Source organism: Mobula hypostoma, chromosome 2, assembly GCF_963921235.1.
Source record: "Mobula hypostoma chromosome 2, sMobHyp1.1, whole genome shotgun sequence".
Taxonomy (NCBI): Eukaryota; Metazoa; Chordata; class Chondrichthyes; order Myliobatiformes; family Myliobatidae; genus Mobula; species Mobula hypostoma.
Window position 1 is genome coordinate 135,002,326 of NC_086098.1, and position 20,711 is coordinate 135,023,036.

A 20,711-nucleotide genomic window follows, 5' to 3' on the forward strand; every position below is an offset into this window, starting at 1 on the left:
TATTTATTAGTAATTACGCAATACAGTAATATGAAATCAGATATATAAAACAGGTTAGCAATGATTATACATAAGTATGAAAACCAAGCTCCTTCAAGTCTAGGGGTAAATAGATAGTCTTACGATTATGAGTAAAGTTCAGTTCATGGTATTGAATTGAGTAGTGATGGAGAGAGAGAGAGAGGGAGAGATTTGAGTCTTCAGGTGAGCTGACGCTGTCAATCTTCCCGTTGTCCTCCGAAACCCTTTAGAAGTCGCTGACTGTGACCAAAACAAAGGGGACCGTTCTTCTGTGGTGGAATTATCAACTCAGGCGAGGGTTGGACACACAAGCAACTCTCCACTGGTCACTCCCTTTTCACACTGCGAGAGCCACTGATCAATCTCCCAAAACTCACTTTTTTTGTGGGCACAACAAAGCTCATTCAATGTCCAAAGCCATGTGTCTGTCCGTTTATCATCTGACCTTTTATTTATCTCACCGTGCCAAATACTGTCAATCAAACAGCTCCTCCCTTATCTGTCTATAAGAATACAGAAGCTGAAATCAGTGTCCTTGTAAAAATGTAAACATGCTGCCAAAAAACCCATAACATCATCCAAAGCTATCTTCGTCTCTCTCTCTCTTAAAAACAAAATGTTGGTGTTAAATAACTCTCTCTTTTTAACAAGGTGTTTGTGTTGGGCACCTCTGTCTTTTCAGAAGCACAGTTCATCGGGGTAATTCAGGACCCCGTCACAACTGAGGCCTTGGTAAGGTTGTATGGAAGACCGGCAGTTGCCCATGCTGCAAGTCTCCCCTCTCCACGCTACCGATGTTGTCCAAGGGAAGGGCACCGGTGTCATCGCAGAGCAATGTGTGGTTAAGTGCCTTGCTCAAGTACACAACACACTGCCTCAGCTGAGGCTCAAACTAGCGACCTTCAGATCACTAGACTGACGCTTTAACCACTTGGCCACGTGCCACATCTGTGCACCACAATTAGTTAATAAGCAAATGCCACCACTCCCTTTACCTGATGCTGCCATCTAGTCCATGTGATGGAAGGGGAAGCCCTCGGGCTGAAGTGCTGAGTCCTGTGTGCTGATAGTGAGCCGTGTCTCTGTGAAGCAAAGTACACAGCATTACCTATGTCTCTCTGGTATTGCAATCTTGCTCTGAGATCTCCAGATTTATTTTCCATGGACTGCTCATTAGCCATGAGGTAAGTAGGGATTGGGGCTTCAGAGGCCTGGATTTCAGTTTTATCTGCAGCCCAGCCTGGTGACTGCACATTTTTAAAGGGAAACCTCACTCACTACCTAGGTGGTCTGCAGTCCAGAGTTTGCAATTTTTAAAGATGGATTTTTTTAATGCCTTGTAACAGTGTTGCTTACTGAAGTACTTATGACTGCGATTGTACTGTAGATTTCCTAAACGGGAATATTTGATGATTTTCTTCAGAGCTGTACACAGAAAGTTGGACTTTCTGGCTCCACCTTGATTTTAATATTCTTGCATAAGTTACTACGGTTAGTTATGTTTGAAGCAAGTAATAAAATCACAGATATTAGCAATGTATAGTTATGTTCATGAATAATACAACTGTCAGAGCAAACATTGCTCTAAAAACTAAATGAATGGGAAAATTTGAGAGTCTTCCAGCACAATGTTGGATTAGATTTAATGACTGGTTATACAGGAGAGGTTTATGCAACATAGTCTAAAATATAGTTTTTATTTTCTTCTTGTCATTCTAATTTGCAAGAACTTAAAATATTTTACTAAGGATTCTACACTATGTAAATTTGAAAATCCATTAAATATATCATGGTTTGTTTTGGAAGCATTTACCAGTATTTGTTTTTAAAGTAGAACTGCTACAAAACTATAAGTTTACTGGGTTACTTAAAATCTATAAATTCATGGGAAGGGAAGTGACTGAAACTGCAATGAAAACTTCTGGAAATACAGTCAAGTCTGAATAGTAGGTGGTGGGGAAAGATGTACTTCTGCCAGAATATTTTCCCATTTGCTGATAAACCTTGATGTTTAGTGACCTAGCATGAGAGTTGTTTAGAAATAAAATATCTTTACTTGCGAGTATATATCAGAAAGCAATGAGTTATTTGTTTATTCACAATTATGTGTTGTTAATAAATACTTGATCTCCTTGCATCAGTCCCCTTTTACAGTTTGGTCTCAGATATCAACTGGCTCCCAGCACATTACAGTGATCCAACATAGTGTAGAGCTGCACAGTGCTCCTGCCAGCACAAGTGGCTATCTGGATTTGTACAGAAGTTCGATAGCTAGTGTGGTTCAGCCTTCAGGCTCGGGTTTCAAAGATACAACTGAAAATTGATATTCTGAATGTTTTGACATTTTCAATCTAAAATAGCAATGAAATATTAAAATTACAATTGAAGTTTAAAAGTAAGTAGCCTCCTCAAAATTTGCATTGGTCACATCACACTTGGAGTTTTGTGAGTAGTTTGAGCCCCTTGTCTAAGAAAAGATGAGCTGGCATTGGAGAGGGTCCAGAGAAGGTTCACGAGAATGATGTAGTGTTTGCCGGAGTTTAGAAAAATGAGGCACGATCTTATTGAAACCAATCAAATATTGAAAGGCCTAGATAGGCTGGATGTAGAGAGGATGTTTCCTATAGTGGGGGAGTCTAGGACCAGAGGGCATAGTTCAGAATACAGGGATGTCCCTTAGAACAGAGATTAGGAGGAATTTCTTCAGCTAGAGGGTAGTGAATCTGGAATTCATTGCCACAGATGGTGACAGAGGCCACATCATTGGGTATATTTAAAGAAGAGTTTGATAGGTTCTTAATCTGTCAGGGCATCAAATGTTCCAGGGTGAAGGCAGGAGAACAGGATTGAAAGGTATAATAAATCAGCCATGGTGGAATGGCGGAGCTGATTGGATGGGCCAAGTGGCCTAATTCTACTCCTATGTCTTGTGTTTGTACCCATTTCTTCCCATTCATTTGGCTAGAGCTGAATATCCTAATCTTCAACATGCAGAGTTTGTGAAAGTTCATATTTGCATCGTTTTAGACTATGTGAAGGGTCCACCAATGCAGCATGAACAACTGGCTGCACAGATGGCACAGTCAAAGAAGTTGCTGCAAGTTTATGCATGCCACAGAGATGGATTTTGGGTTTTGCCCATTGGGAGCAGAGATGGATCCAATGAAAATGCTGATGGCTTCTAGGTGAAAATCTGCTTCATGATCTGGTGGAATAGGTCATTGCCTCAGTTTTGTTTTATCTGAACGGTGTGCCTTAGATTTAGAAATTTTTGGAGTCTAAGGCGGCCACTTTTTCTTGTGCCTATATTAATGCAAACAAAGCAAGTTTGAATGTGTATCACTTCAAATGAATTTAAATTAGCAATGAAATGAGAGCTTTTCCCCATCTGTCTGTCCAGGTGTAATCATTAAAAATCCTTGGGATAAGAATCTTATTGATGAACTTCTGTCAAATCTAACCAAACCACTGAGTTCCTACTCTTCTTTTATGACTTGCGAAGACAACATGCCTGCTGTAAGGCCAAGATCCAACATTCACTTGGGTAAGTTGCTGAACACACAAAAGTAACTTAAATAATTTGTATGTAGCCTGGGGAAAAGTACATACGCAGGACAACAAATACTTTTTCGAGTTTTAATTCCTTTACCTGTTTTGGATGTTTAAGTGTCAGAAGAGGGTCACAAAACAAAACGAACAAATTTACAACCAGTTCTTGCCATTACAATCACAGTTTAACTTTCAATCCACACCCTTGTGTATAAACAGAATTGCGTATGCGGTATAAAAATACCAGAACTAATACGGTAGTGGCAATCCTGAAGGAACACAATACAAACAACATTAGAATCACCCCAACCCTGTACCTTATACATAGCAACGAAAAATGTAAGCGAATACATCTCATTTAAGACGTCTACTACTTTTTAGTACACACGTGCTCAACTTCCGAACAGCGACTAAACATTCACGTTACGCGGTTACATGCACAATCAGTCCTGATACAATAAAGTTAGACAAAAGGTACACTTTGGCACAACTTTTACAAGGTATTGCCTGGTAGTTAAATTACAGGAAGACTGACAGACTTGGCTAGTGAGGAACTTTGCATAAGCCACGCAATCTAGCGTCGATGCCTTTAATCGTGAAAATCTAAAGCATCCATAGGTAAAACATGTCAAATTACCGATATTCTCAATCCGCCAGCAAGCATAAATGAATTCACATGGATATCGTCAATTAATGCTCACCTTCCCTCACCATGCCCAGTCTCTGGGAGGAACTCGATTCCAACGCCCCACCAGCATCTTCAGCAGAAATAAAATGGTCTCCCCACTAACCCGCACGTGCGTAATGACATCACCGTCTCCCTTAAAGGCACAGACAACTATTCTAGCATTACTTGGATGGATGCCTAAGTACACTTTTAGCGATACTGAGTAAGATCCGACGGTCACCCGGTTACATGTATTTCATTGGAGAACACATTTTGTGTGACCTATTCTTATTGGTATGCCTTTAGTCATTCCAAATGAGTATATTTAAGATTGAAGGGTTACAATTGGGGTTGCTTGAATTTTGTTAGCATTTTAAATTGCATTATATAGAACCAAGATAGGTACGTGGAAATTTGGTGAAAATTATCTATAATCTCATTAAAGGCTGGAATACATTAGAGATGCTGAATTTTCAATATTCCATTTTCAGTGCTTCAGTAAATAGTTTTTGTTTTTTAATGTTTTTTATTTCCCCACATTATCCTGCCCCTTCCTCCCCCCCCACACACTTCTTCTTCATTCTCTTCGCCGCCCCCCTCGCCCCTGCGTATCTATACCTATATCTATATCTATACCCTATATTCACCCTACCCTTCTTTAGGAAATGAAGTGTACCAGGTATCTTATTTGCTTGGAGAGGGATCCTTTGCCCATGTCTACCAAGCCTCAGTTTTGGATATGAATAATTTGTCTGATTTGAAGAACCAACAAAAAGTGAGCTTAAAAGTGAGTAAAATGATTTTTTTTCTATCTTAATTTCCTCTTCATGGAAACAAGCTCAGATTTGTTGGTGCTTTCAGTGCAGCTACTTTCTGTATTAAAAGGACATGCCCCATTCCATTCATAAGTACAGTGGAACACATCAGCACCAGTATATTTGGCCCAATTAAACAGTTTTGCTCCAAATAACCAAAGTTTCACGGAAATAGTTAAAAAGATATATATTTTTTAAAAAAAGGCCAACCATTGTTTAGCTGAGTTACAAATTATGTATTTAAATAAAATGCAGAACAAATTAGAACATTACCATTACTACTACAGTACTGTACTATAAAACTATCAGTTCCTAGTAGTTATCGATGGAGGAATTCATCCAGATAATGCTGCCGTGTTCTTTTGATTAATAAACAAAATCAGCGCACACACCTAGTTGCAGATAATGGACTGCCTTCAAACAGTGTTGTCGACGATTGCATCTTCCAAATCTTTATTTTTATTGTTACATTCAAGATTGTCAATATCTTCAAATTCTTCGTAGTTCCTAAGTAGTTTAAGTAAATAGTTTCATTTTCACAACCGGCTGTTTCTGGCATCTCCAAACCTAAATACTTGTGTAGGGTTTCTCTGTAATGTTAACTGCTGATGTAATGGTTTCTCTGTAGCAGCGATGTTTGGGTTATAACTACAGATAACGGGTAGCTAACCAATGGGAGAAATGTTATTCTTTCCTGTACGTCTGGGGGCTGGGGTTTTTAAGGATTGAAAAATTTTGGTGATAATAAAAAAAAAACCCTATTAAGCAGAAAAAGTGGGGAAAAAACAAACCCATTAGGTGACAACCCGGAGCCATTCGTCATACAGAAAGCTTCTAAAGATAAACATTAAACCTCCAGCAAGAAAAAAAATACCAAAAAATTACAATTAGATCGTGAAGGAAATCTATCAGTTAACACAAAAAATAATAACGAGTAAATGAACCCCATCTTTTCTCAAAATCAAATAAAGATTCAAAGGTTCGACTTCTAATTTTCTGCAAACTAAGTCATAGCATCACTTGAGAGAACCATTGTGACAAAGTGGGGCTGGGGTTTTCGCGGGCTTTTGGTCGAGGAGAGTGAAGAGGAAGGACGATTGTGGAGAGCGCTGGGTGATCACTGGATGGATATACTGGAATCCAAGGGTCCGGGGGTCGGTGACTTTTTGTCAGGGGTCGTTTATGGAGGAATACCTTAGTCATGAGCTCTAACGATTTTGTGCACAAACTATTTAATAAAAGTAACGCCTTTTTCTTTTATTTTGTTTCTCTACTAACCACATAGCAAAGTATGAGTTATAAAGTGTAATCAGTTATCACATATGGTGTACTGTCTGATATTTTGCGTTGTGGGTTTGTGCTGGGGTACATTACACAGCATCCACCCAAACTTGAATGCCCTGTTTGGCGGGGCCGAAAGCTGATTCCGCTAGACAAACGTGAACGGCATGCCTAGTGGGCTACACTTGAAACTATGGTGAGCAAAACAGTTCTCAATTGTCCTGCTGCTTCTTTCTTGCCAACTATCAGTAACAAAAATCACTGCTTTTTGAACACAAACACACAAATGACACTATTTAAAAGCTGTTCGCTCTAAGCACGGTGTAGTGATTAACGAACGTATGATGTGCACGCGACTGACGCTGGTTAGAAACTGCTCAGCAAGTCCCCGTCCCAGTTAAGTGGCATAGTGTCCCAAATAAACAGGGAATCCCAGCTATTTTCTCCATTTGTTTTTGTTCTTTAAGAGTTGTTCTAAATCACCAGCTTCCCCAATTAACCAATGGACCCAAATAAACAAAATCCACTGTACATCTCAGTATATTGTCCTAGATCTTGTAGCAGTTTGATTTTGATATTAACACTGAAATTTCTGGAAATGTAGAGTGTAAGGTGGAAATTCCAGAGTTGCTGTGAGTCGCTCGCCATGCTATTCAAAGCTATACTGTTTGTAGCTGGCTGTAATGTTGAGGGAAATAACTTCAGTATTTTATGGATTGAAGCTGCCTTGAAATTCTGTATGGTCTAGTAGATTTTTAATGAGCTGTAATTAATGTTATCAATGAACTATCCAGCCACTTACAATACTCCCCCACCCCAAAAATGTACCCACACTTTTAAATAACCCAAGAAAAGGGATTTTAAAATAAATTGCATTTTATATTTTGTCTTCTTAACCATATGTGGATAACCATCTTTAATTGGCAATGGTAAACATTTAAAAATTTAATAAAAACTGATGTTTGCTTCTTAACCAATGCTCTGAGAAATAATCCAATGCATAGACTACTCGGCCAATTTGGTATTTCAGCTGTCAGGTGCCAGAGCTTGCTTTGAATTAATGACTGATCCCAACAGACCAAGACCAAGACCACTACCATCTAAGGAACACTTATTGTAATCTGGATATTGTTGGCATGGATATTTAGAATTTAATCATCTCTTTTCCTGATTATTGATTGGTAAATTATCACCCAGTATAGTATCATGTTTTGCAGACTAGATCCTTCCCAGCAAGTAATGAACTATTACTTAAAACTGAGTAGGCTTGGAGTGGTTGCACGTGACAGAGAAGTAGCAGATTACAGTAGTGGCTGTAATCGAAATATAGGGAGAGGAGGAATTCTACACTAAATACCAGAAGGCTACTTAGTAAGAATGGGATCCTTGTAGTTCCTGCATAGGTTTATAATTAGGAATACTCAAATTCTTTGTACTACAAAGATTTGGAGGTGTTGAGATCTGAAAGTTATCAATTAATAAGAAAGAGTGCTGGAATCTTTTAGAAAAAAAAAATAAAAGGTTAGTGAAAGAAAGGACACAGTTCAATAAAGGATAAAGCAAAGTTTGTCCAGGGAAAAGTCTTGGCTCAGATACTGAAGGTATTTTTCATTTATCCCATAGAATCATAGAGCAAAACAGCTTGGGTACAGATTCTTCAGCCCACTGAGTCCATGTCGACATAGTAGTTGAATGGGATAAAAAAAAAATAGGTACTTTAAAGAGAGGTCACCTTGTCTGGAATGTGCTTCCTATGTTGGTGAATGAACTAAGCATGTAAACAGCAATGGATTAGGTCACAATCTTTCACTTAGCCTTGATTATGTAAATGATGGTTTAAAAAAAAATAGGTTACAGCTTTAAGTGCCAAAGGCTAAATCTTGATAACTATATCTCCCATCAGCTGTAGCTAGATGTGGAAAACATCCATGGATTAAATATAGAAATTCTTTTCTGTATTGCTGTTGCATTTCTCTGCCAATCATATCTTATGAAATGTTGGATGAAGTGATAATTTTATGTTGATATACAAAGAGGATTAAAGCTGCTGAAGAATGTACAAGGTGTCAGTAGTAGACATGGTACAAACAGCCAGGTTGTAGTTCTGAAGATTGTTGTTGCAGAGCAAAAAAAAAAAAATTTGGTGATCTATGAGCAGCAACTGTCAGGTTGGCAAGAAATACAACACACTGCTGATGCAGTAATGTGGAGCAAACAAACTGCTGGAGGAACACAGCAGGCCAAGCAGCTCCTGTTGAATCACAGGGATGGTTGACATTGTGAAGCAGGGTCTCATCCTGAAACACTGATCATTCCTCTGCCTCTATAGATGGTGGTTGACCTGCTGAGTTCATTCATTTGTTTTCTTTTGCATCAAGCTGGCAGAGCAGCTGATAAAACCATTATGGTACATAAGTTATTCTAAGTCTTGACAAATCTTTGGTTAGGAGAGGAAGCAGAAGGTATTTGCTATAAGGATATTACAATAAAGGACTAGTTCAAATTCTTTTTCGAAGAGATGGGGTGAGGTGGGGGAAGATAATGGCCAAATAGCAGCCCCCTGTACTGTATGAGCCTATCATTGTAGGATACTGGAGAACTGCTGGAACCTCCTGGAACTGTACCACAGAAAGAATTCTTGCTTTCGCACATAGTGAATAGACAGAGGAAAATGGTTTCCTGTTTTGAATTCTGATTTGACTTGTGATTTGAAGTGTATAAACTTTCTAAAGTAGTTTTTTTTTAAATTGCTTTTCAGGTTCAAAAAATATCCAATCCCTGGGAATTCTACATAGATACTCAGCTAAGTGAGAGGCTGAAGCCGACATTTCGCAGCCTATACAACACTATCCACTCTGGTCATTTCTTTAACAATGGCTGTATTTTGGTTGGCGAGCTGTACAGTTTTGGAACTCTGCTGGTATTTCCATTTTTTTATGCTGAGTATATTGTCATGAGAAAACCCTCCTTGGGTGACCAATGTAAAAAGACCTACGTGTCATAAGTACCTGTTTTGGGGCATGGTCTGGTAAAAATACCACCATGATGTACTGAGTAATATCATTCAGTGGCACGATAGACAAAGCTACTGCCTACAGGTCCAACTGCTTTATTTCATCAGTTCTGCTTTTAGTTCTGTGGTGAAATTATAGGAATGTTTTTTTTTAAATCTGCACTATAGAATGCACTAATGCTCTAATTTACTGGGTCCTTCATAGTTGGTATTAGGAATCACAGTAGACTCTGGCTTTGGTGGATTTCAAAATTCTAAGCAATAAGAACAGAAATTCAATTCCACGTTCTTCGATATCATGGATTACTGTATAGTGATAAATGGGAAGTTGTTCTGGGCATCCTCCACATTGATTCTAGACTTTTCTCTGTTGAGATACCAGAATTTCTGGGAAGGGCAACATTTATTCCCTGTCCCTTAGTATCCTTAAAAAGTTGATGAAGAGCTATCATGTTGAACTTCTGACCCAACAATAACAAAGTAACTCCTCTTCAGGTCAGCATGGTGTGAGAATCGGAAGGGAGCCTGTAGTTGATGGTATCCCCAAGCACCCATTGGCTTTGCCCTTCATAGACTTTATTTTTTGAAAAATGCTTTTATAGAACTTGAGTAAGATGAAATATGTTACCTTGGAGATCAAGGAAGAGAGGAACATCAGGTTGCAATCTTGATAATCCCACTAGTTAACCTTTGAACATGTAGAAGTGAATGTTTTTTGAAATAATGTAGTAAAAGTTGTTTTTTATTTCAGAATGCAGTCAATCTGTATAAAACACTTGTTGAAAAAACAATGCCTCAGCCTTTGGTGATATACTTTGCCATCCATATTCTTTATATGGTAGAGCAGCTCCACACTATTGGAATAATTCATGGTGATATAAAACCTGACAATTTTATCCTTGGAGAAAGGTTTGTATGATTTTTTTTTGTCCCCCCGCTTTGAGTAAAAGAAACAAGCTTTTGCATGTATTATTGGTCCTTAAACTCTGGCTCAGGGAATAAATGGATACTACTTTGGCACTGTACTAGGAGTTGCCCACTGGACCCTGTCAAAATTAATTAACAAGTACCCAGAGCATGGACCAGAATCAAAATTCAGGATGTCTCTCTCTGACAAGTACATTTTGCTCATCGCCCCTGTTCTTTCTTGTATATTTTGCTGATCCTCTAATATCTAAGCCTTAATTCCAACCTAGATCCGTTCTATTCCTATAGTTGTGACCACTACCTTTTCATCGGCTTTGTGATGCTATAGATTTTTTTTTTTTAAAGCTAAGGATCTGAAAGTTCCTATTATCATGATGTAGATGGAAATCATTAAGCCCATCCTATCAATGCTGTCGAATGCATTTCCTTATGAACGCGGAACTTATTCTCTCATGCATGGTAATTCATGGCACGCCCCCCCACCCTTCAATTCTCATCTCTGTAAAGACAGTACCAAGCAAGGTCAGGATCAAACCTGGGTCAGTGGTACTGTGAGACAGGTGCACTATCTTCAGCTTCAGTCTCTCCCAGCTCACGTGAGGGGAATCCACCATCTGTCATGCTGCCTCTCATGTAGACATACCAATGAGCAGTGCCCATAAGGAAACTGCAAGGTCAGAGCCACAGATTGTGTCCTAATGAAGATTGTAGCATTTTAAAACTAGAGCAGCTAGTTTTTTTTTCTTGAGTTTGTGTTTTCACTCATATTAAATGGCTGTATCACTCTGGTATAGGGGGGGCTACTGCACAGGACCGAAAGAAGCTGCAGAGGGTTGTAAATTTAGTCGGCTCCTTCTTGGGTACTAGCCTGGAAAGTACCCATGACATCTTCAAGCAGCGGTATCTCAGAAAGGCAGCATCCATTATTAAGGACCTTCAGCACCCAGGGCATGCCCATTTCTCACTGTTACCATCAGGTAGGAGGTACAGAAGCCTGAAGGCACACACTCAGCGATTCAGGGACAGCTTCTTCCCCTCTGCCATCTGATTCCTAAATGGACATTGAACCTGTGAACACTACCTCACTGTTTTAATAATATTATTTCTGTTTTTTGCATGATTTTTAATCTATTCAATATACATGTACTGTAAATTGATTTACCTAGACAGGAAAAAAAAGTTATGTATTGCATTGGGCTGCTGCTGCTAAGTTAACAAATTTCATGACACATGTCAGTGATAATAAACCTGAATTTGATTTTGATAAATGTAATTAACTTTCGTATAAAGTGGACTCTGTAGTATTTTTCCCTGGGTGCAGTAGGCTATCCTGTGAACCAACTTGGTGATTTCTAATACTGAAATGTAGGTATTTTTATTTTAAATATTACATAGAATACTTCTTGTTCAATCTAGGTTCCTGGATAGTGATACTGCCAGTGTTGATGACAGCTTGTCTCAAGGATTGACATTGATTGACTTTGGTCAAAGCATAGATATGAACTTGTTCCCCAAAAATGCAGTTTTTGTTGAAAATTGTAAGACATCAGGCTTCCAGTGTATTGAAATGCTGTCAGAGAAACCATGGACCTTTCAGGTAGGTCATGCAGTTACAAAATACATTAACTCTTGGATAAAGTTTGGTAATTATGTTCGATCATAAGACAGTACTTTACCATGACCTAATAATAAGTGACAAGTTTAACAAATAGATTACTCTTTCAAAGGTATAATTAATACAGTAAGCAAAGCCTTGCCTAATACCGTGATGGCTAACTAATGAATTTTTATTGCATTTTTTTTTTAGGTAGACTACTTTGGAATTGCTGCCACAGTTTATTGCCTTCTCTTTGGCACATATTTGAAATTAAAGCAGGAACATGGTGTCTGGAAGGTCAATGCCAATTTTAAAAGGTCAGTGTTGTAATCACAACTAACCCCGAAATGGTAGGAGCTGATGTAGACACATTCATGGTCTTTCTGAAGTGCAAAACTCAGTGAATATTCTTCCATTGTTTTAGAGGTCATCACAAAGAGGAGTGGAATAATTTCTTCAATACCCTGGTGTACATCCCCAACTGCCAAAATCTACCATCTCTTCGGGATCTACGGGAGGAGCTGGTGGCACTTTTCAAAGAGCATTACTCAAAAAAACTGAAATCACTTCGGCAGCAGTTGATGGTGCTTTTACTTGAAAAGAAACATTCTCAAAGAAGAACATAATGTGGTTGTAATCTAGATTTTTGTATAAATAGAGCTCTGTAATAATTTACTTATGCTTAAAAAGTTATTCCATTGCTCAATGGCGGAATATTGATTAAAAAGATTTTAACCATCAGTTTTGGTCGCAAATATACTAAGCAATCTGTTACTAACTCTAATTTCTTCTGGTATCCAGCCCTCCCTTATTATAGTCTATCAGAGATTGTTTAAATATGCAGTTTTTATAAAACTACAGCTGAGATCACTGGTTTGTAAATCAAGTTTCTAATGCAAGAGATTCAACCAACTGTAAAGTGAAATTGCGGTGGTTAAACATCAAAGCTGTTTTAGAATCCCTAATACTGTATATGGATTTTATTGAGGAATGATGGTTAAGTTGCAGAACGCGTCCTCTGAAGAGAATTAATTTGGAAAAATTGTGATAGAGACAGTGGTTAAAGTTACTTTTCAAAGAATTGAAGTACCTCATTAATGCTTATTGTGCTTGTTGGTGTCCTTCTCACTTATTTTGTCATTCAGGACCCAGAATATAGACTAAAGCTGAAATCTCCTGCTGTGTATTGGGAGGGAAGTAAGCAGGGATTGATTGATTTATTTTTAAAAATAAATAGCACCATGGGCTGTTTCAAACACAAAAGCTGGTAAGTTATTTAACACGTGAAGTAACTACTACCTACTGACTCAGTGTTGCACTGGAGCGTCAGCTGAAAGTCTTGCATGTTTCACTCACAGGCCTTGAACCCAGACTTTGTGATAGACACTGAACCAGCTTAATGGTGACCATGATAGTGCTACCTCAAAAGATGACTTGTGGAATAACAGGTATGAGAGATGAACAGTTAGTTTAAATCAGAGGTCCCCAACCTTTTTTGCACTGCGGACCAGTTTATTATTGACGATATTCTTGCGGACCGGCCGACCCGGGGGCGGGGGGGGAGGGGTGGGAGTAGTGTTACCAAAGGACAAGAGTAGCAGTCAAATATGTTGTGTTTACCCAGAGAAAGACTACAATGACCATGAAGCTTTGCACGGGCACCAGTGCGCATGCGTGACCTGCGCGTGCATGTACTTGCAGATTTTTTTTTCTCTCTCTACAAATCGTTTTTGGTGATTCTGTTTGGGGTGGGGGGGGGTGTTAATCACAACTGGAATATAGGTGATAAGTGGCTAATACACTCAATGTCGTTTCTAAAGGCATTTAATCTAACAAATTTAATATTAAACACAGCGCATATTTTCCTTGCATGAATATAGTGATAAGTCAATTATCAGGGGAGGACAGGGGAGCTTGAAGTAAGTGTTGGACGAACTTCTAGTAGGACTGGTAGAGGCAGGTTCGATATTACCATTTAAAGAAAAATTGGATAGGTATATGGACAGGAAAGGAATGAAGGGTATGGGCTGAGTGCAGGTTGGTGGGACTAGGTGAGAGTAGTGTTTGGCACAGACTTCCGTGCTGTAATTGTTATATGGTTATATAAGTAAGTCAATAGCATCATAACATTTTAAGTAACATTTGGAAATTAAACACACAGCACATATTTTCCCCGTATGAACATATAAAATCATTGCAACACACCAATATCGCTGAATCAGTGGAAGCTCTGAGCTTGTTTCCCTGCAACAAGACGGTCCTGTCGAGGGGCAATGGGAGACAGCGACACTGGAACAGGGTTCCTTATGTCCAGTCTATTCTGCAATTTAGTTTTCGTTGCATTCATTGCAGAGATATGTTGGAAATGGAAGCAACGTTTTCAGTGCTTTCATGGCTATCTCAAGATATTTAGCCTTGACTTTGATCCAGAATACCAGCAGAGATGTTATGTCAAGCATACTTTTCAGCCCGCCGTCATTTGCAAGCTCGAGGAGTTGATCTCCTTCCCGCGCTGACATGGATGACGTGCGAGTAATGACCTCGCATGCGTTCAAAGTCAACAGTGCGTGACAGGGAATGACTCATATCGCCAAATCATAACGTTTTGCCGCGGCCCGGTGGTTGGGGACCGCTGGTTTAAATAACATTAGAAACAGTGCAGGTTGAATTCCCAGGGTCAATAGTTACAAGGGGTCAGTGAAGGACCATAAACAGATGTGCTAGTTACCATTGCGGTAATGAAACATGGTTGAGGACTAGTTTTTCTGCTGGCATTCCTGCCGTGAGATAGTTAAAATGATTTCACTGCTGTATGCTTGTTACCAAAGGAGCAGGGGACAGGCGGTCTATTAACTGGAGGCAAGATAGCATGTTCCATCACATTCTCCAGCAGATGAGGAGCTGAGAAAAGCTGAGTGGTCTGGCAGCACTACTAGTCCTCAGCAATAGCTGGCACTCATTGTACCAGAGAGGATGCAATCCTAAGCTATAGTCCTCTAAAACAGGTAGAAACTTCCAGAATCTCAGACAACATAGAAACAGATCCTTGGATCCACCATCATTTACCAGCACTTAGTCTAGACCGGAGGTTCCAACCTGGATTCCACCCCCGCCACCCTCTGTTAATGGTAAAGCTCCATGGAATTAAAATAGTTGGGAATCCCTGGTCTGTACTCTTATGGTAAATCAAAATCAGATGATGTAGATTTAAGGAAAGATGGAACCCTACCGTACCCTGGAGTGGATCTGTAAACTTCTGAGCCCTCTACTCCAAGGATAATAAACCCAGCCTATACAATCTCTTAAAATGTTGAAGCCCAGCCTCTCCAGTGCCTTGTTGGTTCACTCCATCCGCATCAAGCCAGCAGTGATGAGACAGACCACTATTTCATTGGTGCAGGCACACCAGAAGGTCAAATATTACAGCGCTAGTAGGTGTCTTTATGGGCAGGGCATACTGATATGGTTGAACTATAGGACCAGACATCTCATGAAAAGAAAAACAATGTTCTGGTATGGAGGAAACTAGGTATAACAGCACTTGTACATTTACACTGCTTGATTTTCAAATGAAATCTACTAAGCAGGTAATTTTGAAGATATGGCTCAAAACACAGCAGTTCTTAGCAACTGGTTAATTGGCTATTATAATACCTAGAATTTTGGGAGCATAACCTAATACTGTCTTTCAGCTACAAATTAAACTAATTTGCATTTAACAAATGTAAATCATCGTACATTTAAGTGCAAGTTCAGTTATATTTAAATGCTGATGTACATGCTGCTCAATTAGCAAGATGAGCATTTCTTATCCATCTGTACAATATTTCAATAAAATTTACAACCAGCAAGTTAAATTACATTATGAAAGGTATGTGGTTTTGGTGGGAAATCATCTGGTGAAAGGTTATCAATCTCTTCCAGTGTTGGTATTTCATCTTCTGGTTTTAGTTCCCCTTCGAACATGTGCTGTAACAAAGCATCAACTGTCTTGTATCCTATAAATAAACAAATGTATCATATTCCTCATTACATGTGTCCTTAAAGAAATTGACATTAAGGGAAAATAGTAATCACACAAGAGCAGACAAAATGCTTGTATAGTCTATTACTTTCTGTTAAGTAGGAAGACAAAACGTTAGGAGCGACATGTGACCAGTTTGTGCAATCTCAAATACTAAGGAGATCAGGAGCTATGCACTAGGCATTGGATGCTAACATCTTTGGAATAAAATACGAAGCACATCTATGGACATAAAAGTCAACAGCATTTGTACCTGAACATCTGCATGCTCAGAATATCATGGAACAATTGGACCTAGGTTAGAATTCCTTAAAATAGCTAGTCACAAATTCCTGCCAGTCCACAGGAAATTAAAGAAAAAACAGCAGTAAGGGCGAACATTTTGTGTAAATTTGTTTTCTGACAATTAAGGTGGGTTAGAATAGAAAGTTAAGGTAATCTCTGCACTGATCCTCACAATCAGATTCTGACAGGTCATCAAGTCCATCTCCCACACATGACTCCTGTATTGCCGGCATTTTCTGTTGTTATCTCACTATCAGCAAGTTGCTCAGATATGGCACTTCATAGTTTGTGAGTAGGGAAGGAGGAGTTAATCCATGTAAAATATTTCACTGGGCATTTTTGCAGAGGAAAATGCCTCTTCATATTGTAATAATGTTGCTTGACTTTTGGAAGTCAATAGTGGAATGCTACAACTATTGCATATAAGCTCAATAACTAAGATTAGTTATCTATGCAATGACAGATGGATTATTGAAATGAAGATAATACACTGATTGATCTTGCTTCCTTCTGACGAGAGGCGATAAAGAGAAGTGACACAACTTTCAAAAGCTGTGGTCTACAACCAGCTAACACTGCACAGCAACAGCTAACTTTTGTAGAGTTTTGTAGACACCGAACTAGCTTAATTCAATGAAGCAATATAATTATGCAGATATATACTTACGAATTGATGCTATTCTGAATCTCAGTCTGGAATTCAAATCAGTATCATCAGTATTACCAAGGTCATTTTCACTTGTTTCCATAACTTCAACTAGGTTTCCAGCTGGATGGTCCCTAAAAGTAATTTACATTAAAAATGGTGTATGACAAATAAAAGCTTGCAATTATATGCAGCTAACATTGTTGTACTTACACATAGTCTCCCATTCCAAGCTCTTGAATTTTCTTCTCAACAGCATTTTCAACGGCACTCCTGGACAATGAATACTCCACAAAAAAAGCTTCCAAAACAAATGCTATGAAGATACTTTCAGAGGAGGAGGGGGGGAAGGGGGTGGAAAGTCAGGCATGTTGATATCGACTAATTGCATTACTGAATTTTTTTTTTAAAGTTCTGTCAGACTTACTTGATTAGTATAATGACAACCACTATATGAAAGATGACAAAGAAGATCCTTGCAGTTAAGTGAGTTACCTTCACAAATCCAGTTGCAAGGGGTATTGTTGTTAAGGAGTCCAAGTGTACAATGAAAACACAAAAAAGTCATTAGTGATTAAATAGTACGATTCTTCTGTAAAAGTTGAATATCTATTTCAAATATTTCTGAGGTTTGTCCGCCATAACTACTGGCACATCTGCAACAAAAGCAGTGCTGCAGGATAAAGTTCACTTCCCTCTGGATGCACAGAATTTTGATTTCATTTTTAGAAAAATATCAAAAATAAAACAGAACAAAATCTGGTACCAGGTTGTGAAATCTATTAAAGCACTAAACCTACAAGTAGATCACTCAAATGTAAATATTTCAATCTATTCAATTTTCCAAATTTTTTTCCTGCATTTGACCCAACTGTGTGTTTCAATTAAATTCAATACTTTATGATTCTCCAAATTCCTTCCCTGAGTATTTATTACCATCCTCGTAACAACAATAATCACCCAATTTAAGTTATTCATTAAGCTCTTTATATAACCATATAACAATTACAGCATGGAAACAGGCCATCTCAGCCCTTCTAGTCCATGCCGAATGCTTACTCTCACCTAGTCCCACCGACCTGCACTCAGCCCATAACCCTCCATTCTTTTCCTGTCCCTATACCTATCCAATTTTACTTTAAATGACAATATCAAGTCTGCCTCCACCACTTTTACTGGAAGTTCGTTCCACACAGCCACCACTCTCTGAGTAAAGAAGTTCCCCCTTGTGCTACCCCTAAACTTTTGCCCCCTAACTCTCAACACACGTCCTCTTGTTTGAATCTTCCTTACTCTCAATGGAAAAAGCCTATCCACGTCAACTCCATCTATCCTCCTCGTAATTTTAAATACCTCTATCAAGCCCCCTTCAACCTTCTACGGTCCAAAGAATAAAGACCCAACTTGTTCAACCTTTCTCTGTAACTTCGGTGCTGAAACCCAGGTAACCCAGGTAGATCTTCTCTGTACTCTCTATTTTGTTGACATCTTTCCTATAATTCGGTGACTAGAACTGTACACAATACTCCAAATCTCACCCTATCAGTGCCTTGAAATCTTATTTGTTCAAAAGATCTAATTTATCAATTTATTTTCTTATGATATATCCAAAAACCAATTCTCTCAAGATATACCAGACTTTCTTCAACTATTTCACAATTATTATAAGGTTTGTCCCTTTGGGATTCTTGTTCAAGGAAATGCACACAAAATGTGAAGGTGTTTCATAATTCCAAAGTTGCATTGGATTTATTACTTGTCAAAAGTCTAAAGCACAGAAGGGCAATCAAACACCAACCTAATGAGGGTGGGTACACGTATTCATACAATTTATAAGGCTAAAACAGAAAATACTGGAAAAGTTCAACAGTATTACAAAATGTTTCCTTTTCAATATATTTGTAATGTAGCATCAAGGATGTCTGCTCTCCTGGCCATTCCCTTTTCTTTCTTCTAGAACAAACAGGAGCATGAAAGCCCAGATGACCAAACTCAAACCTGTTTCTTCCCCACCTGTATCAGACTTCTGAACCTATCACCTCTCAAACCCTTAAATTCTTCCTCCTTTAATCATCACTTTGGCATTTCTTTTTGCTCTAGTATACTTTACACCATCTAGTTGTTTTGCAATTTTTGTTGTATTTATTGTTAAAATGTTACTGTTTACACGGCAAGTTTCAAGTAAGCATGAAACTTTATTACACCCTAGTGTACATGACAATAAATAGTTAACTAATACTGTATCACGATTCCAATAAGGGGAAAAGTCATTGCCATTTGAAAATGGCGAAAGGATATCATGCCACTGGTTGACCACTGTCAATTCAATAAGTAATATGAAGGCTGAGAGGAGATTATTGAAGTTGTTCTTGCAATATCTAAGAGTAGCAAACTGTGAACCCTTCAGTGCTGGATTCCCGCAATATTTTGCTGCAGGGTCACTGGAGTTAGCACCGTAAAAATTGATCCTCCCTTTGAATGCTTCCATTCCAACTATAGCAAAAATGTAGTATACAACCTAAAAAAGAGAAAATGTATTTAAAATCACATTTAAGGATTAGTGATCTAAAAGTCTAAAAAGTTACCTTTCCTTACCACAAGTAGTCCTGCATATGTTAGCATTGTGGGTATAAGATTCACCAGTGTGTTGAGCAAAATCCTGAATCTAAAAGGAAAAGCACAGAGGCATTAAAATAGTGACAAAGTCAATCATTTCAAAGATTGTGGAGAAGTCTTCACTTGGGTAACCATCATCTTGTCCCAGTGAATTTCCCCATTCTGCCATAAAGCCAAGGGAAAAAAAAGCTACAGATTATATGTTAACAAGGTGGATGGGCAGTCATTTTCCCCTCTAAAGGTTTGTGAGAAGAGAAAAACTTAAAGGGGACGATAAAGGACAATTTTTTTACCACGTAAAAGGTGGTGGGCATGTGCATCAAGCTGCAATAGGAAGTGATAGAGGTTATTACAGCTACAATTTTATACGACATTTGGAATGTTTTACAGGGATAATGGTGCCAACTGGCAAATGGGACCAGCTTGGAAGGCACTTTGGGCCAAAGGGCGTGTTTCCAAGCTGTGAAGTTTTGTGACTCTATTAACTTGGATTGCTTTTGGAGACAGTATTGAATTCTGCAACACAGGTATCATGTTCATTGCTGTTTACACAACAACTGTAACATTAGGGACAAACTGCGGTTTGGGGATAAAGCTGCTTCATGGAGCATTCAATTGCCCTCTCACACAAGTTTCTCAGATTAATTCATGCATCAGGTTACAGAAAGCACATGTCAAGGAGTTGAAAATGGCTGGTTTCCCTTAATTTGGGGGATCGATCGTGTTATTTCTTTAACCAATTAAACTGAAAGATTGAAGTTAGCAGTACAAAGGTGAAGGTATTAAAATTAAATCTTATGAATTCAATATGTAATGAACTGAGAAGAACTAAGTATTGATCACAACACAGAGAAATGCATATTTTAATTATCCATTAAGAAATGTTCAACTCCCCTATGAGTTGAAGGACTGACGCTCAATACTTGCAATTGTTAATCAACAGCACGGTGTCATTGATTTAATTTGAAGGATACCAGATTAAATTTACCAAGATAATTCTGGCAATTTTATTTTGCAACTGCATCAAATTTTCATGAATTGATTCTATTCCAAGCAGACAGTAAAGATGATAATTGCTTGGATATTTGGACTCGAGTGTTTTTTCTTCCCTGGAAGCTGCTGGGAGATATTAACATCATTCAGAGCTCATTGGGCTGCAACGCTAGGTCCTCTGTATAAATCTGGAGCAAAGCTCCCCTGGGATGTGCAGATCACACGCTGGATTTACATTTCAAGTACTTGCTCGTGTGGCAAGTCAGCACGAGTTTCT

The 20,711-nt window shown here is 38.6% G+C and overlaps 2 protein-coding genes across 4 annotated transcripts in view; one reads left to right on the top strand and one right to left on the bottom strand.

Annotated features, from left to right (window-relative positions):
• bub1 (BUB1 mitotic checkpoint serine/threonine kinase) overlaps window positions 1–13,399 on the top strand; it is a 59,887-nt gene extending 46,488 nt beyond the window's left edge. For both annotated transcript variants that reach the window (XM_063040710.1, XM_063040711.1), the window contains exons 19-25: window positions 3,422–3,565; window positions 4,900–5,024; window positions 9,092–9,253; window positions 10,098–10,255; window positions 11,690–11,870; window positions 12,081–12,187; window positions 12,295–13,399. In XM_063040710.1, the coding sequence (XP_062896780.1) occupies window positions 3,422–3,565; window positions 4,900–5,024; window positions 9,092–9,253; window positions 10,098–10,255; window positions 11,690–11,870; window positions 12,081–12,187; window positions 12,295–12,496 (1,079 nt within the window). In that variant the 3' untranslated portion in view covers window positions 12,497–13,399. The remainder of the gene's footprint in view (window positions 1–3,421; window positions 3,566–4,899; window positions 5,025–9,091; window positions 9,254–10,097; window positions 10,256–11,689; window positions 11,871–12,080; window positions 12,188–12,294) is intronic.
• Window positions 13,400–13,675: 276 nt separating this feature from the next.
• The window catches only part of tpcn3 (two pore segment channel 3), a 59,936-nt gene continuing 52,900 nt past the window's right edge, over window positions 13,676–20,711 (bottom strand). For both annotated transcript variants that reach the window (XM_063072821.1, XM_063072830.1), the window contains 6 exons: window positions 19,421–19,490; window positions 19,124–19,343; window positions 17,253–17,343; window positions 17,039–17,152; window positions 16,847–16,959; window positions 13,676–15,868 (listed from right to left, as the gene is read on the bottom strand). In XM_063072821.1, the coding sequence (XP_062928891.1) occupies window positions 15,723–15,868; window positions 16,847–16,959; window positions 17,039–17,152; window positions 17,253–17,343; window positions 19,124–19,343; window positions 19,421–19,490 (754 nt within the window). In that variant the 3' untranslated portion in view covers window positions 13,676–15,722. The remainder of the gene's footprint in view (window positions 15,869–16,846; window positions 16,960–17,038; window positions 17,153–17,252; window positions 17,344–19,123; window positions 19,344–19,420; window positions 19,491–20,711) is intronic.